Source organism: Pelodiscus sinensis, chromosome 1 (assembly GCF_052426305.1).
Source record: "Pelodiscus sinensis isolate ZL-2025 chromosome 1, ASM5242630v1, whole genome shotgun sequence".
Classification (NCBI taxonomy): Eukaryota; Metazoa; Chordata; order Testudines; family Trionychidae; genus Pelodiscus; species Pelodiscus sinensis.
Window position 1 is genome coordinate 132,923,237 of NC_143052.1, and position 17,110 is coordinate 132,940,346.

Genomic DNA, 17,110 nt, shown 5'->3' on the forward strand with positions numbered 1-17,110 from the left:
GGGAAAGGCTCTAGACTTCCAGCAGCGTACAAGGCATCACAGATCTTTCCTCACCTTGCTGAGGACAAGCTCCTAGGTCTACAGATTGACACAGAGGTGCATTTTCATTGCTCCCCTCCTAGCCCCACCACCTCACTGCACCTTCAACCACCCAGTTCACCATCCCACCCAGCACACTGGGTTAGCCTGGCTAACTTGCCATGCCAATGGATTTCTCAGTCTCTCCCACCCTTCCCCTTTTCCTGGCCCCAAGCACTCTAGGCAGGTGCCAGAGGGCCCTGCTCTGTGCAGGGAAGACCAGCCATAGATGAGGTGAAGGGGTCACCGAAATTGCTGCGCCCCTGCGGGAAAGGCGTAAATCCAGCCTCCTCAGGGGCCAGGGAGGCAGCTCTCCCCTTGGCCCCCCACCTTGCCCCTTGCCTGGGGAGGCCTTTGAGGACCCGCTGCCTCGCTCCCTCAGCTTCTGGGCGGGTCCCAGCGGCCGCAGGTGAGTGTGATGAGCCTCCCAGCGCGGCGGCCCGAGGGGTTCACGCCCGCTGCTGCTGGACGCTAACACGGCGCCCCGCCACACGCCCGCGGGCTGGCTGGCGCCGAGGCGAAGCCCGCCCGGAGGATGGCGGGGGAGCAGCGCCAGCCCCAGGGCTCGGGTAAGCGCCGGGCGTCAAGGTGGAGCCGCGCGGGGCGCCGGGCTTAATGACTCCGGGGGAGGCGCCCGGCAATGGGCCTAATGAGCGCAGCCCCCGCGGGCTCTAACTAGCCCAGAACCTGCCCCGCTCCCAGCCCAGGCGGTAGCCAGTGCCCAGCGGGCCTGGAGCAAGCCCCGCTGCAGGGCAGCTCCCCAAGGGGCGGGTCAGGGCTGCTGGGAGGGGGCGAGTAATTGCTCATTAGCTTTCCTGCTCCTCAGCCATTGCCACGGCCCCAATAGCCCTGCCGGTCCCACTAGGCAGCACCCCCTTCGGCTCTGGCCTCCTCAGCTCAGCCCCAGGGGCAGGGAGGTGGGAAGGAGGTGCCAGCATTAGCACAGCCTGGCTCCCCCAAATGGTTGCTGTAAAGGACCACAGGAGTGCAGAACACTGTGGTGGTGGCGGCTTCCACCAGTGTTTCTCAGCCAGTGGTACCAGTACCCTCAGGGGTACTCCAGAGAAATCTGGGGGGTACGTCAACACAACTGACATTGGGAGAAAACTGAATTTTTGTTTTAAGTTTTACAGCACTTTATTATTTTTGTACTTTTTACACCCAAAAATTTCATCGCTCACCTGCCTACGATTAAGTTGTTTAAACAAATACGTTGCAATGGTAGAAAAAAATGGTGTGTCTGAAAACTGTAGGTACTGGGGGTACTCAGAATATTTTTTAAAAAGGGGTACTTTATTTTTAAAAGGTTGAGAAACACTGGCTTACAATCTCAGGGACAGTTGAGCGCTCTGGGACGTCCCCAGGAGCTTTGCCATTGACCTCTGTGGGTACAGGGCCTGGTCCTAGCTGGTTACTAGTAATGCCACTAAACTAAAGCTCAGCTCCACCAAGGCATTTAGGTTCCCAGCCTCCAGAGCTGTGTCCCTTATTATGACTGTATGAAACAGAAACACGCTACTGTTCTCTTGGATTTCTAAAGAGTCTGTTTTGCCACTCTCCATAAGCTTGTTGCCCCTTTGCTTTCCTTCTTTCTTTCTCAGGTTGGTCCCTACAGCCCTTATTCTGGCTGTTTACTAGTCCTAAACTCTGTGGTCAGGTTATTCAGAGGTGGTGCATGTATGTGGAGAAGGGCCAAAGGGTTACGTGCTCCTCCCAAGTGCCAGCCAGCATCCCACCCAGCAAGGCTGGCAGCTGAGGCTGGAAGCCAGCAGGCAACCGCACGTGGGGCTGGGAAAGGAAGCCCTGGAGATTAGGAGCTGTGCCCTGACCAGGATCCCACTTAACTGATCATTTAAGATTTTGAGCTCCCTTACTACTATCAGGGTCCATCTTTCTCACAAACCTTCCATTGTCAGTTAGCGCCCATATTGTCAATATGTCCCTGAAGTATATGTTTCCAGGCCCTTATAAAGAGCTGGTGATTGATTATCCTTCTCGTGATACACCTGAAAGTGAGATCCCCGCAGAGGGAAGAGCTTTCTCCCTGAAACATCTTCCCTCTTCCCATGAGCTTTCCTACCCAGGGACTGCCTACTCTTCAACTGGAACAGGTAATGGGAGTAGCATTACTGTGTGCATTTGCTTCCTAGTATGTGAGGAGGAACAAGAACAAGGAGGGGAAGAGTCCCCACTGAGCACTGAACACTTCATTACGGATATGGTGCATGGCCCAGGGAACACCTTGCTATCAACTTTCCACACCGTGATTATAAAAGATGAGTCGGGGAGTATCCTGGAAACAGAAGACAGCGCTGATCCCTTAAAAGAAGAAGAGGGAGATGGAAATTATTGCATGGTGCAAGTGGCAGGGTCACCCACCCTGCACCCACCAGCCCTAGACTGCCAGCCTGGGACCGTCCTGGAAACCAGGGATGGCACTGATCCTGTAGAGGAGGAAGATGGAGGTGGAAACCACTGCTTGGTGCATGTATCTGGGTCACCCACACTGCACCCACCAGCCCTGGACTGCCAACTCAACTATACCACAATGTGTGGGCCACTGCCAGCTTTCTTTGGCAACATGAACTCTGTGTCCCAAGTCCCAGCAACTGAGTTTACCCAGGAGATCCCGGATCAGACACAGGAACGAGTTGAGGGGTATTACCCTGACAGCACAGAAAAAGAGGTCAAGAAACAAAAAATCCGTGGCAGCAGTGGTATGTGCTCCCCAAAGACATCCAGTGTTGCCCCAGGGGATTTTTACAGCCTGGCTCAGCTCCAGGATATGAATCTGAATCTTGGCCATGCAACCCGCAGATCAGCCAGGTGTGCAGCAGCCAGCATTGCAGGTCGGCAGTCCTACAGGGTTTCATTGCAGGAAACTGGAGGTGGTCAGGGTGTGTCCAAGGAGAAAAAAATGCCACCAGAGAATCCAGAAGAACCTCTGCTGCCTGTAAGGAAAAAAACACGCACCTTCTATAGTGCAGGTAAGAATTCAAAGATACTGCGACCACTGGCAGATAATGCCGTCCCCATCCTACCCAGCTGGGGAAACAGTAGCTCACAGAGACACTTCCCCTGAGGCCTTTCCCCAGGGGCGGTGGCGGGGAGCATGCAGCCCCACGCGTGGGGGCAGCAGGTAAGTGCCTCAACCCCACCCCATCATGCCCAGTTCCTGCAGTGCCCTTCTTGTCCCAGCAAAATCTTTAATCTGGCATACCTTTGGAAACAGGACATGCTGGATTAAAGAGGTTCAGGTGTATCATGAGCAATGTAATTTGTTCTCATGCAGAAGATCTACGTTTAATGGGGTAATATATTTCTGTTTTGAAGATGTCGTTTTTATACCATTTTAAAAAAACTGTGAGTATTTTGAAAATCAAGTTTTCTCTCTTCCCCCTCCCCCTCCCCTGCCTCGGTTTCTTTCTTGCACTCTCTCCTACTGTCTGCATCATTCCTTCTCTTCTTCGCTCTTTCAACAACACCTCAATTCCAGAGCAGCTAGAGGAATTGGAGAGGATGTTCCAGGAAGACCATTACCCTGACAATGAAAAGAGGCGGGAGATTGCTGCTACTGTTGGTGTAACGCCACAGCGCATCATGGTGAGTGTCTTGTAGTTTTAGGCACCCATCAGAAGAGCAAGAGAAAATGTGCAATAGAGCCTGGAGGTATGTTGAGAGAGGAGAGAAATTCAGTCAGAAAAGAAGGGAGACTGTAGCTGCCAGTGATGTAAGGGGCAGGAAAATAACTCACAGGGAGAGATGGTAATGAAAGAAAATGGCAAGGGAGCCCGTGTTGATTTCACCCTCTCTTTTCCTGCTCCTTAATGCGTGCTCAGGTATTGCGAGTGGGAAGGGATGCAGATGACAGTAGGTCCCTAGCTCAGTCTCCTTGTCTTGGGCTGCTTGAAGAAGAATGGGGGTAAATGGATCCAGGGGGCTGATCTTCCTGCTGACATGTCCCCCTCTCCTGAGGGCGTTCAGGCAGGACAGGAGGTTGGGGAGGCTTTCTATAGATTTGTCTCTTCCTTTCTTCTCACTCGTCCTCAGGCCAGCCGATGGGGGAGGGGCTTTAAATTCCCATTGGAGCACCACAAGCAGCGCTGAGGGGGGAGGTGTGCCGAAGGATGGATGCTCTCAGCCCCACCCCTTTTGAGAGCACGGGGCCAGTCCTCCCCACATTGCCCAGGAGCCCACCAAGGCTGTTGGCTCCACTGCTCTCATTTGCCCCCTGGATGGGCCAGCCGGATGCTTGCAATGGCATCGGGTGCAGGGGAGGTGCTGATTTCTGTTTCCCAGGGTAGACTGTGGGCATGATCTCTCTTCATCTCTGTCTGTGTCCCAAAGGGCTTAGGAGGCAGGGATGCAGAGGGTCTCCTCACCAAGTGTTTCTCTCCCTTTATCAGGTCTGGTTTCAGAATCGCAGAGCAAAGTGGCGAAAAATGGAGAAACTGGCAGTGAAAGGGAACAAGAAATGCCCAGCATCATCAACTCTGTCAGTTCCTTCGGGAGCAAGCACTTGTGGGTAGGGACCTACCCCCCTCTTTTCTCTTTGTTACTAAATTCCTACCCTCTCCAGTGCCCCATTTAATTGGAACCAAGATCCATGTGGGTAGCTGTAGCTTCTGCATCATGCCAGCTGGCAGTGCTGTCCATTGGGAAGTGCAGGGTCTGGGACAACCCTACCCTTTGTTCCAGGCCCTGCCTCTGCCTTGCTCCACTCCACCTCTTCCCCAACTCTATACCTAATCTGCTTCTCCCTACCCCTACTTCGCCCTTTGCATCCCTTCCCCCAAACTCCCTCCCCCAAGCGATGCGGCCCAGGGAATTACCAGAGGAGGGGGGAAGCTGGCACCAGCAGCAAGAATGGTGCTTGCCCCTGCACTCACCACAGTGGTGGGAAAGGGAGCATCCAAGCCCCAGTCCTCTGGGCCGGCTTGAGCACAACTCCCCAGTGCATTGCTTAGGGGAGTGGCCCAGGTTGTGCAGAGTGGGAAGCAGAGCAGCCTACCTTGGAGATGGCAGCTCAGAGCAGGCTGCCAGGTTGCTCTACTCTCCATGGCTCTTGCCATCAGGGTGAGTGCAGAGGTGGGCCTGGCCCCTGCTGCTGATACCAGGCTCCAAGTAATCCCCCAGGCCACCCTCATGCAGGGCTGGGGCAGCCACCCCAAACCTCCCTATTGACAGGATGGCTCTTCCAGCTGGTGAGAGACTTGGGACCCCTCTCTCATATCAAAAGCTGACTTGAATTGGAAGTGGAGTTTAATGCATAATGCTACCCTGAGGTTGTGGTTTATTAGCCTGTATTTCCAAGGAGAGTGTTGGAATCTCCATTGCTTACAATAGGGAGGGGATGAGATCAAAGAGAGATTTAGTAGATTTTTTCCCCATCATTAACGCCTGTGAGCATGTTGGCCTAGGCCCCTCATGTACTTTATTCTCCTCATAATTTAAGTGCTGTTGGGTCCATGGGGAATATATGGACTCTCTCACCCACTCCTCTTTTCCTTGCAGAAAATGAGACTCATTGGAGAAGTAGAAGTTGGAGTCTTTAGAAGGAAGGGTTTATGTGCAGGAGTGAAATGGGTGTATGGAAAGACTTTCCAGGTAGAAGAGGCTCCTCCAAACAAGAGGGTGGAAGGGAACATCTTTCAGAGGTAGAGACAGGTAGAAGGAGAGTTTAAAAAGTGGGTATTTCCGCATCAGGGTTTGTCTTGCTGTGCCCTCTCTCCTTTTTTTTTCTGCTCATATCTTTTACTTCTTTCTCCAGGCCATCTCTCCTGCCTATGCCTCCTTTGCCTGACATCATTCATGAGCAGTCTGCCATGCTCAACATGGATGCCACCGTGGGAAACTATCCTAACATGCTCAGTGGGCATCCTGCATCATTCGTCTCCTCATCAGGTGAAAGCCATTCATGGTTGTATCTCAGTAAGAGTTTGCATTTCTGTGTGGAATTGCTTGGTGGGTTTTTTGCTGCCTCCAGGATTTTGAATGCAGCTTAAGGAAAGTCACAAAGGAAACTGTGAAATGGATTGAAAAATACACCCCTGCACATGCCCTCTGTGTAGTGTGGCTTCTCAGCATTGTAACTGGGGTCACAGTCTGCTAAAGTTATTACTATTCCTTACCCGGGTCTGACCTCTATAGGACCAGAAATGAGCAGCCTCACTTCCTTTAATCCCAGTTTTCTCGAGGTGAGATACTGGCAGCGGTAGTGGTGTTTCCCTGAATGACCATGTCAGGTTGGTGCTAATTGTTCATGCTACTGTGGAAGATATACACACCACCTGTAGGTGTAAACTATAGGATAGAGATAGGGATAGGGCCACCGCCTTGCCATTGTCCTACCCCATCCGTACCCCCTGTAGAGTTACTACTATTACTGTTGGCTTCAGACTTCACTGGGTCACTGTGCACTGACAGCCTAAGGACCAGGATTATGCTTGGGCCAGAGGGACAGAAATAGATGAGACTGAAGATCTTTATTTAAAATCAATGAGGAGTCCTGTGGCACCTTGAAGGCTAACAAATTTATTTGGGCATATGCTTTCCTAGACTGCAGCCCACTTCATCAGATGCATTAAATGGAAAATTTGGTTTGGCAGGGATACCCTCACATGCAAAGATGGGAGTGTTACATTACTATGTGGAGGACCAGTGCTCCACATGTGAGTGTACCCCTTCCAAACCAAATTTTCCATTTAATGCATCAGACGAAGTGGGCTGCAGTCCATGAAAACTTATGCCCAAATACATTTATTAGCAGGGGCGGCCCATCCATATAGGCGAACTAGGCGGTCACCTATGGCGCCAGGTTAATTGGGGTGCCATGGGGCATCAAATGGTGGCTCAATATCCTTGAGGAGTTTGGAGGTGGGGGCGCCAATTGCATGGTTTGCCTAGGGTGCCAGTTGCTGGCAGCTAGTCTAGAGCTGCTCCTGTTGGTTAGCCTTTAAGGTGCCACAGGACTCCTCATTGTGTTTGCTGAAACAGAGTAACATGGCTACCCCTCTGGTTCTCTGAAGAAGTGGCTCTGCCCCACGAAAGTTCATCACCTAATAAACCATCTTGTTAGTCTTTAAAGTGCTACATGACTGCTTTTTTTGTTTTACCTCTAGTTGTTATTTAACTTCTGTTGCAATATCATTGGAAGTCAGTAGGGTGTGATCTTGGACAAGCTTTCTACCTGAGATGCTGCTAGTCTTGGGAGAATCATAGAAAGCAAGAGAAAAGACTTGGAAGATTTTATATTTCATGTCTTAGGAGCCAGTACATCTCATGGAATCAGGATTTGTCTTTATGGCACATTTCTCAGTACCGGAGGCCTCCGACTTGTGAAGCGATCCATTCCTGGGGAAGTGTAGCAAGCTGGGGGCGTTGTAACACGAGCCCTCATCTATGATGGGAACTGTGCACCATCGTAAATGCAGGCCAAGGACGTACGTTGGGGGTTTCTGGCCCCTCTTACACATATGGTTGTAAGTGTGTGGAGTCAGAACTCGGGGTTGCATGTCAGGGGCCTCCTGTATTTACTTCAGATGATATTTTCTCCACTTCTTTAGGGAGAGTAAACCATACTAATAAATCTGATTTGTAGCAAGTGGTTTTCTGATATTTAGCCTAAATTGCCTTTTCATTAATTTCATATGCTTAGTTATAACCCTTTGTACCATTCTAACTGTTTATTCCACACCAAAATATTTTTGATTCATAAATACTCAATAAAAATGTATTTATAAGTTTACTCAGTTTTTGTAATCAAATATATAAGCTAAAAATAAAGTACTAAAATTAAATATATTGCAAATAGTATACTATAGTATTTGACGTCTGTCACTTAGATATGTCTGTGAGATGTAGTCCAGAAGTTAGGACTGTTTATGAGTAGATTCTACAAGCTTTATAACTGAAGTGTCTTTAAATCTATTAGTTGATTCCAATATTTGCACCTTTTGTTGCAGCTATACCAACATTGTCAAGGTATTTGAATAAACCATTGCTTCCCAGAATGATGCTGTACCATAACTGATGAGTCCTGCACTTGGTGAAATAAGCTCAAAGTGCTGGATGTTGCAAAAGTGGCCATTTACTGAAAGAAAACAAGCAAACAAAATATTCTGGAAGACCTGTAATTGTCTATGGATGAGCTCCAGGATCCATAGCGGTTCACAACATATTTCCAGTGGAGGAAACCTCTGCTCTAGTGTCTGAGTTGAGCCCAACCATTTCCCTTTCCACCTTCCATCCAACTATAGCAAGTTATCTAGCCTTCCTGAGTGCTTTTCCTCTCAGAAACCTGTATACCTGGACTGCACCCTTCCTTGACTATAGATTTCCCTCAAAGTGCAATACTCATAAAGAAACTTAAAATATATAAGGGCCTACCCAAATTCTTCATGTGCTGTTTGTGGCAAAAGAAAAGAGGAATTCCTGCCCATTCACTCTTTAGTGTTCTATTCTCAGGGATCCTAAAATCAAAGAATAAATACAGTAGAGTTCTACTTCCCTGCCCAAAACTGCATGCTCTGGAATTTGCTGTCTACCATCAGCATTGCATCCTCTGCGTGTACATTGAGCTCTCATCAAATTTGACTTTCACAGATACCTGTGCAAACCCAGTGACTTCAGTGGCATCTGCACACATCATGATTGGAATTGGATGTACATAGTGAAACAGACTCCAGTGTCCTCTCTCTTAGCTGTGTTAGTTCTGCAGGCCTCAGAGGAGCAAACAGCAGAGAAAAGTATTTTTGTCCACTAATGACAGCAAATATGAGCCTTAAAGCACCCAGGAAACCGATCTATTCAGTAAGAAGATGCCATTTTTCACAATGTCTTTTTCCAGGAAAGAACCACACTTTGACTGTACAGTGTTTTTAAATAAAGCGTCAACAGGGCTGAATCTTTGGTGAATGAGAATTAGAAAACTAAGTGGAAAGAAAAATAAATCATCTGTTTTTTACATCAGCTTTCTTCTCGAAGAAGACAACCTACCAACAAAATTGAAACAAGTTAAAGCTGTGGAGCCTCTTCTTGGCATCATTAGAAGATATAAAGAAAATGTTGGAAGAGATCAATAGAATAGGATGGAATCCAGAATAATGGGACTGAATGAAATGAGTGGCAAAGCCAATTAATTACAAGGGCAAAAGTGATTCTAAAGAATAGGCTCAGTGAAAGCAACACAGAGAAAGTAAAACAAACAAAAAAAATTCTTTCAGCAAGTGGTAAATTCCAGCAAAAGTAATCTAAACAACTAACTACCAACTTATGCCATTAGAGAATGCAATATGAACATATAATATTTGCCTCTCTGATACAGAGGATGGGTTGTATGCATGTATAATAGTGTACCTCATTATTGTCCTTGTGTGAGCAAAACAGGTACTTGGTTGTACAAGTAACAGATTATCGATATGTGTGTAAATACCTGTCTGTGGCAATTCTACAAGCAAATTAGGCATAGGCAATCGCAACATCCAGTTTTGCAATGGTCCTGGGCTTCTGGTAGTTTGAATATCAGGCCTTTGTTGTGATGGCCACCACAAAAAGAGAAGAAAAGTTCTAAAATGCACATTTGCCTACACCATTTAATTGGTTCCAGAACACAAAGATTTCATTTCTGATACTAAAGAGAGACTTTCCAAGTCTACAATGAGAGAGAACTGGCTGGGTCTGGAAAATTCTATAGGCACTATCAGAGATATTCTTAGGGCTCAGTCCTGAAACCCAAAGAGACAGCTCAGTGAAGGATTAAAGAACAGCAAGAAAACTGGTCGACATGGTGGGTTTTTAAGTTCTATAGTCCCCTCAGGGCAAGTAAGACTGTGTAAAGAGTTCTGCACTGCTCCAAAACTGGGCTATGTTAAAAGGCATAACTGAGCCCTAAGAATAAGAATTAATGTGTATTCTTGCAGCGGTGGAATGAAATGAAAAGCTGGAACTACAGAGAAAGTGGTAGAAATAACATTTATGTTTGGAGCCTTTTCCAAGCTGGCATTCTGGAATCTGTTTCCGATAGCACTGATAAGCAGCATGTTGGCCTGGACAAGGTTGCCAATAATGCTTAGAGAAAGAATTTCTGTCCCAGAAAACTCTTGTGTTTAGCATCACGCATTTTGTGTAAGTGAATGCTTAGTGCTAAGCCAGTGCTTAGCTCAGCCCCAAGAGCTAAACTGAACTATAAGGCAATAGTGCTTTTGTTTATTATCTCTGCCTTTCTACTGTCTGGCCTTTTTTCACTCCCACCATATTGTCCATCCCATGGGACTCCACACCTCTGGCTGGTGAGCCTGGCTCACTGCCCTACTTCTCACTGCTCTTCCACACTCCCTGCTTTCTCCATTTGGCCTGTTTATGACACAATCTCTTGCTTTTTTATTTACAGTCTCTTCGGTAACTGGAGCGGTGACGTGTTGTGAGGCAGGTCAGACAAAGGCACTATCCCAGGGCAGCTTTGGTCCCAACAGAATGGAGTGCTTCCCCGCAATGCCCAGCCCTCCGCCCATTCGCAGGACCAGCCTCCCTCTCAATATGACCTTCAACCCAAACAATCACATTGTTCCATTGATGCTGGACACTCCTAACAGTGAATGCAGCCCCTCCAGTCAGGACAGCATCTCCAGGGAAGTCCTCGCTTACAGCTTCCAGAGTCAAGGGTATGGGCAATGAGATGTTCTTCAAGAGAGAGATGGGGAAAGCAAACTTTAGAGGGGTTGGTCTGGGAAACCAAGAGCACTGGAGACTGCTAGAGGACAGAAATCTAGGAGTGGGGTGTTCATACTACGAGTAAGGGAAAGAGCATTCAGTTCTGTTGCAAGGTGGGGAAACTTGAGTATTAAAGATGCCACCCCATTGCCTCAACTTCACATCTGCTGACATGTCTTCCTCTGCTCTTGCTCTGTGCTTAGGAGTTGGGGAGGCAGAGTAGGTATCAGCTGGGAGTTGGGAGCCAGGGAGGATTTAACAGTTATTTTCAGCATATGTTGCTTTAATGGCTCTTTCCCTCCCAACCTGTGAACTGTTTCTTTCATTGCACTCCACAGTGTCAACTCTCCAACCTCCTGCAATTACCCTGAACAGCTGGAGCCCACTGCCAACCTAGAGACCCCATACTATCACTACAGTAACCAGCCTGGAACCTACCAGCTGCCCCAGTATCCCCAGCAGCACCAGCTCTCCCAGTTCCACCACCTTCCAGTTCCCCTGGCCAGCAATGTGCTGCCTAATGTCCGCCTCACACCTACCACTCCCAATGAATCCAATTCAGCTTTCTTCACCGTGGCTGGCAATAGTGGGGTTGTGACCTGTGGTGCAGCAGGTGCCTCACGAGGGTATTTACAGCACCACATAGGGGGACAGATCCTGTTACAGCAGCCTGCTGGGAGCTCAGGTGAGTACCCCCAAATCTTTTGGGATCCTATTCACTTCAGCCTCTCTGGGGCTACTGGATGATTTAATGAAGGCCAAAATGTGCAGCAATTCAACCAATAATCATCAAACCCCCTTACTCTGCCTTTCACTTTTTGGAATTCTCGGAATGACCCCAAATATTGTGAATTCATGGGACATGTATCTTGGAGTATAATGTATCTTGAAGAAAATACACTATTTGAAATAGATAGGGATAGATTAGTGCCACCGTGACATATAGTCAGGGTAGACTCATCAAGGAAAACAAGCTCCTAATCCTTTTGGGCCCCTTCTGAAGCCATCTTAAGAGTGTTTATGTCATTTAGGACATGGGGAATCAGGTGCTTAGAGGCAATTCTGTCTGGTGGTTAGTGCATGGAAAAAGGTTTGATCAGAGATATTCCCTTAGGGCTGTCACCTGGTGTGCTGATCTTGCCACTGACCCCCCCCCCCCCCCACCTGCACTCTGGGCTCCCCATCATCCTGTCTTGCTGTGCCAGAAGCTCTGGTCTCTCCAGCTAAAGCACACAGTTGGGGTAATAGCCCCGCCTTCTTCCTCCCCAAGCAAAGTAACACAGATGCTGAACCAGTTCAGCTCAGCTAGGCTCAGTTATAGGGCCTTGACAGCATCCAGGAACACAATTTTCAAAAAGGACCAAAATCCCAAAAAGTGTTTTTATTAAGTGTAAAAAGTAGGATTTAAGTGAATGCAAATGAAAAAACCAGACAGATGAGTTACTGAGTCAAAATAAACAAAACATGCCATTAAGACTAAAACACTAAGAAACTTGTTACATGTAAGTTCTCACCTTAAAAGTAGTTCAAATCATCTCTTTCACAAGTAGGCAGCCTCCTAGCTTGGGCCTAATCCTTCTGCCTGTTCCCACTGAGATGTTTCCAGCAGGCCTCTTGAGTGAGGAAGTCAGGGTCTCCTGGTATCTGGCCACTCCCTCTATTGTTTTGGTTTCCCATCTTTATACCCCCTTTGCCCAAGGCAGTTATTCTTTGTGCTCAGTTCAAACTTTTCTCATCTTGAGTGGAAAAATACAAGAATTTTATTTTTACCACTTAACTCACTGAAGGCACGGGAGGAACAGACTCTTGGACGAGAGTGCCATTTTTACATAGCGCTCTTCACATTTTAATCATTCTGCCCCTGAGTTTTGCCTCCTATCTAGTCTAGGTTGTATACACTTACTATGCTGCAAACTGGAGATGTAAGTGACTAGTCGACTATCGGATAAGCAAAAGCTTATTTGATAGTTGACTAGTCCCTCATCTAGTCACATCCCTCCCCCACCCTTGATGTTTCTATCAGAGGCAGCAAGAAGGGGAGCAGAAGCCAGTGCTGGGGTGAGTCAGCTTAAAAGCCAGTTCCCCCCAGCACCCTCTTGGAGAGGGGAAGAGGGGAGTAGCGGAGACCAGGCACAAGCTGGGAAGCAGCTGATTTCTGGCTCGAGCCCAGTTCCAAATGCTACAGCTCTGCTTTTAAAATGTGTTAAGAGCCTACTGGCTCTTAATACATTTAAAAATCAGAAGTGCATCGGGGGGGGATCCAGCCTGAACTGAGCCAGCTGATTCCTAGCTTGCGCTGGGTCCCCACTGCTGCACTTTAGCCTTTTAAATGTATTAAGAGTCGTCCGGCTAAAGCACAGCAGGGAGTACCTGGTGCAAGCCAGGAATCGGCTGGCTCAGTTTGTGCTGGGTCCCCCCCCCCACTATGTACCAACCTTTTAAATGTATTAAAAGCTGGTAGGCTCTTAATACATTTAAAAGGTAAAGCTGCAGCGGGGTTAGCTCCTGGACTCAGGAACTAACCCTGCTTCTTGTAGGGTAAATTGAGGCAGCCCATGGTATTTTGCTGAGAACTGACAAACTCAAATCTGAAAGTATCAGGCCAAGCCTGAGAAGCGTACAGTACAGCAGTTACTGTGACCCTGGTTCCCCTGGCAACCACATTCCAAAAGGGCCTCACTTTGATAAGGCCGGTACCAAACAACCGCGCGGGATTGTTTTTCATTGTCTTCTTTGTTCCTAGAAAATAAGCTTGAATCCCAAAGATCATGCCAAGGCAATACCACCCCCGCAGGAGACGCATTATATTTCCAGCCGACAAAATGACTATCAACATGCCTTTGTTTATGTTGGCTTATTTAGCTTGTTAGGAATAACTACCTATATTAGTGATAACATGTTAAATTGGTAATGGGCGGAGATGCTGTGTAACTGTCGTAGACCATTGGCTTATATGCATATCTCGCTTTCGCTGCTAGACCTATCAAATCACTTCTCCTCCATCCATCTACTACCTATATAATCTAATGCATGTTTTGGTTAAGTTAGTGCTCTCCGGACTAACCCCCTGATCCGCACTCCACCAGCGCTGTATGTTCAATAAATCCTCTGCTTGTTTTCACCAGCACCCAGTGTGTCCAAGAATTATTCCCAACACTTCTCAACTAGTCAATGGAAAATACATTGACTAGTCGATTAGTTAATTAATCTATATTTAACATCTCTATTGCAAACCACAAAGTCAGCCTTTCTTTTATTGCAATACATTGCTATACATTTCTGTAATGGAATATTGTCTTGCATTGGACACATCTTACTTGGCTCCCAGAAATATGCATTTTTAGTTTTGGCTCTCTGACAAGGCAGGTACATCCCTTTGAAATCCTCTGACTAGGGATGCTATCTAAATAAAGTGTATTATCTCGCTTTCGTTATCTCTTCCAACTTCTCTGTTTTTTCCAGCGGGTATTGCGGCCTACCAGGCTGTCCCCTGGAATGAATTCTACATGCAGGGACCTCCTTTCTCCAATCAACTTTGCTCTCGAATGCAGTTTTCCAGCACTGCAACAGGGCGTTACTCTACAGAGCAGGTTCCCTACACTCAGAACCCTGGTATGCAGCCCACTCCATGTTTTCTTCAGCTACCCAGAGGGGGAACATCAGGATCGATGGTGTTTACTGAAAACCAAAGAGCAATGCCAGCATCAGACCAGACTTCCTATCAGAACCACCAACCACAGTTGGCAGCAGCTGAAAGAGAGGACCCAGAGAACAGCAGCAGCAGCAGCATTGTCAAGGAGGAGGAAAATGCTACTGGTAATTGAAAGGTCTCGTAGGCTTTGTGGTGGGGAAGAGGGGATGAGGAAGGCGTTTCTAAAATGGGCAGAGCCCCCTGGATAGACATCTGTGACCAGAGCTGTAAGGTAGTTGGGAAGGGTGGCCGCTCCTGGGCTGCACAGGGAAATTACACCAGTTGTGGAATCTGTGATTGTTCCTGTGGTTCGGAATATAGGGCAGATACTCCCAGGGGATCTCCTGGATGGAAAGTGATGTGAATTTGGTGCAGGGTATTTAAAGATGAGTCCTGTGTTTCCATGGGCACACCTTCTTGGTATTCTCCTGACTTGGGTTCTGACTGGGGAAGCTTTGTACAGGTGGTGAAAAAAGAGAATCAGAGTGTGTGTGTGTGTGTGTGTGTGTGTGTGTGTGTGTGTGTGTGTGTGTGTGTGTGTGTGTGAGCATGAGTGAGAGAGAGAGAGTGGGAGTGCAAGAATGTGTGTGTGTGTGTGTGTGTGTGTGTGAAGGAGTGCGTAAGAGAGAGAGTGTGAGCATGAGAGAGAGCATGCGTGAGCGAGAGTGTGAGTTGGTGAGAGTGAGTGTGAGTTGGTGAGAGTGAGTGTCAGTGAGAGAATGAGAGAGTGAGAGCGGGTGTGAGTGAGTGAGAGAGACGGTGTGTGTGTGTGTGTGTGTGAGAGAGAGCATGTGAGAGTGAGTGTGAGAGTGAGAATGGTCTGATCTCTGGAGTTGATATGTGAATGCACCTGGGTGATGATGGTGCAGAGGAAGGCAAGTCTGAGAGACTGCCAGAGTGAATCCTCTATATGACATCGATCATACTGGGCTTCTCTGGGCAGCCACCCTTGGCTTATTATTTTGAAGTTACTTTACACAAATAGCTCTACCTCTCCTGTGGGGAGAGCTGGTTAAAAGAACAAGTTTGCAAAACTATTATTTTCTAAATTTTATGTTTTAAAAGTATTTAAATAAAAAAAAAAGGACTGACTTGTAATTGGCCAAAAATCTAGGGAAAATGTCATCAAATATGTTCTTGGGTCAGCTGTTTGGTTTTTCAGAGGCATTCATGTCTAATATTGAAATGTCAAAATTTTGAAATTGTAAAAAGTTTGGACCAAGTCTGACTCAAGATGACTTTTCCATAGGGTGTCCTGCGATTGATCTTTCCTTTGTGTTTCTTCTTTCAGATGACAAAGAGGAGAATACGAGTTGACTCTGCACTTTGAAAGAAACAAAGAGGAAAGGATGTTGTTATTATTACTGTTGTTATTATTATTAAACACTGCACTAGGAAGGAAACAGAGAAAAGAAGGATTAATATTATTTGCAATGGAAATACTTTTTTGTTTCTTTTAAGGTTTTTTGTTGTTGCCATGATTGCTCTCCTGCTGAGTAAAGAAGCAGTGAAGTCTCAATCAATAAAAGTTTCTGATCTGTGCTTTTTGCAAATCTCCTGACTTCTGAATTTTATGAAGAAAGACGATCTTCATTAGTCTAAAGAAGGCAACAAGGACTCAGTGGAAAGGTGTGGCTGGATACCAAGATCCACTGATTACAGCTATGGTGCAGAAAGGAGAGTCCTTTGACTGGAGTTTGTATAGGATGACCAAGGGAAAATGGGACATTTTGTGGATCTAGCTCTCCCCCTCCATGTGCAGTGGCCCGAGACACTTGCTGACCCTCTTTCCCCCAGACTGTGAGGCTGGGGTCACTGCTTATTCAAGCCTCCTCTGTTCCCTCCCCTTCCCACCCCCACATATGAGGCTAGGGCTGGCATCACTGCTCACTTAAGCTCTGCTTGCTCCACACCAGAGCCATGCCTTCATCCCCTTCATGGGGCTGGCATTGCTGTTCACCTCCTACATATGACTTTTGACAAATGTGGACATTTGTCCCATTTATTCTTGCTAACTGATCAAGTTGAAAAGAGCAACAAATGCCCACTTTTGCTAAAAGTCCAGATGGACAGAATAGTGTTTAAAAAAGGGACTGTCCCAATCAAAACAGGATAAATGCTCACCCTATATTTGGACTGATGGACAGTGTTATAGCCAGAAAGTCAAACAGAACCAACAGAAAATCCTGTCCATCCTGCCTGCCTCTAAAGAAAGTTAATGATTTTATATGTTGTGCTTTGTTTATTATACATTATTATGGTATTTCAGAGGCCCTGCACACATATCTTCTCCCTTAGACATTCCTAGTGAAAATGTCATTTAAGCAGTTAGACATGGAAGACTTAATAAGCGATGTTTCTCACTAAGTTTTGTTGTTAAATTATGCAGAACAGCAACCGTGGCACAGAAGCCAGCAAACAGAGCTGTAAACGGGAGTTTGAGTGGGAGTTCTGTTGGAGGAGAAGTTTGTATTTGGTTTTGCATTTGCATTGTTTGTATGTGTAGAGGCTTGTAGGGGCAGTGTGCTGGGAGAGAAGCTGAGTCCTGATTAGGGGCGGGGCCTCACTGATTAGGGGTCCTATAAAGGTAGCCTTCCAGTCAGGCAGTGGCATAGACACTAGCAGTGGCAC

At 47.1% G+C, this 17,110-nt stretch overlaps 1 protein-coding gene across 1 annotated transcript; it reads left to right on the forward strand.

The window, feature by feature from the left end:
- Positions 1-335: 335 nt before the first annotated feature.
- Positions 336-16,080, forward strand: NOBOX (NOBOX oogenesis homeobox). The gene is made up of 9 exons (XM_075901595.2): positions 336-647; positions 2,229-3,065; positions 3,575-3,681; positions 4,485-4,603; positions 5,849-5,982; positions 10,469-10,739; positions 11,127-11,473; positions 14,251-14,604; positions 15,771-16,080. The coding sequence occupies exons 1-9, from the start codon at positions 614-616 to the stop codon at positions 15,794-15,796; spliced, it is 2,229 nt and encodes a 742-aa protein (XP_075757710.2). The 5' UTR covers positions 336-613; the 3' UTR covers positions 15,797-16,080.
- Positions 16,081-17,110: the final 1,030 nt, after the last annotated feature.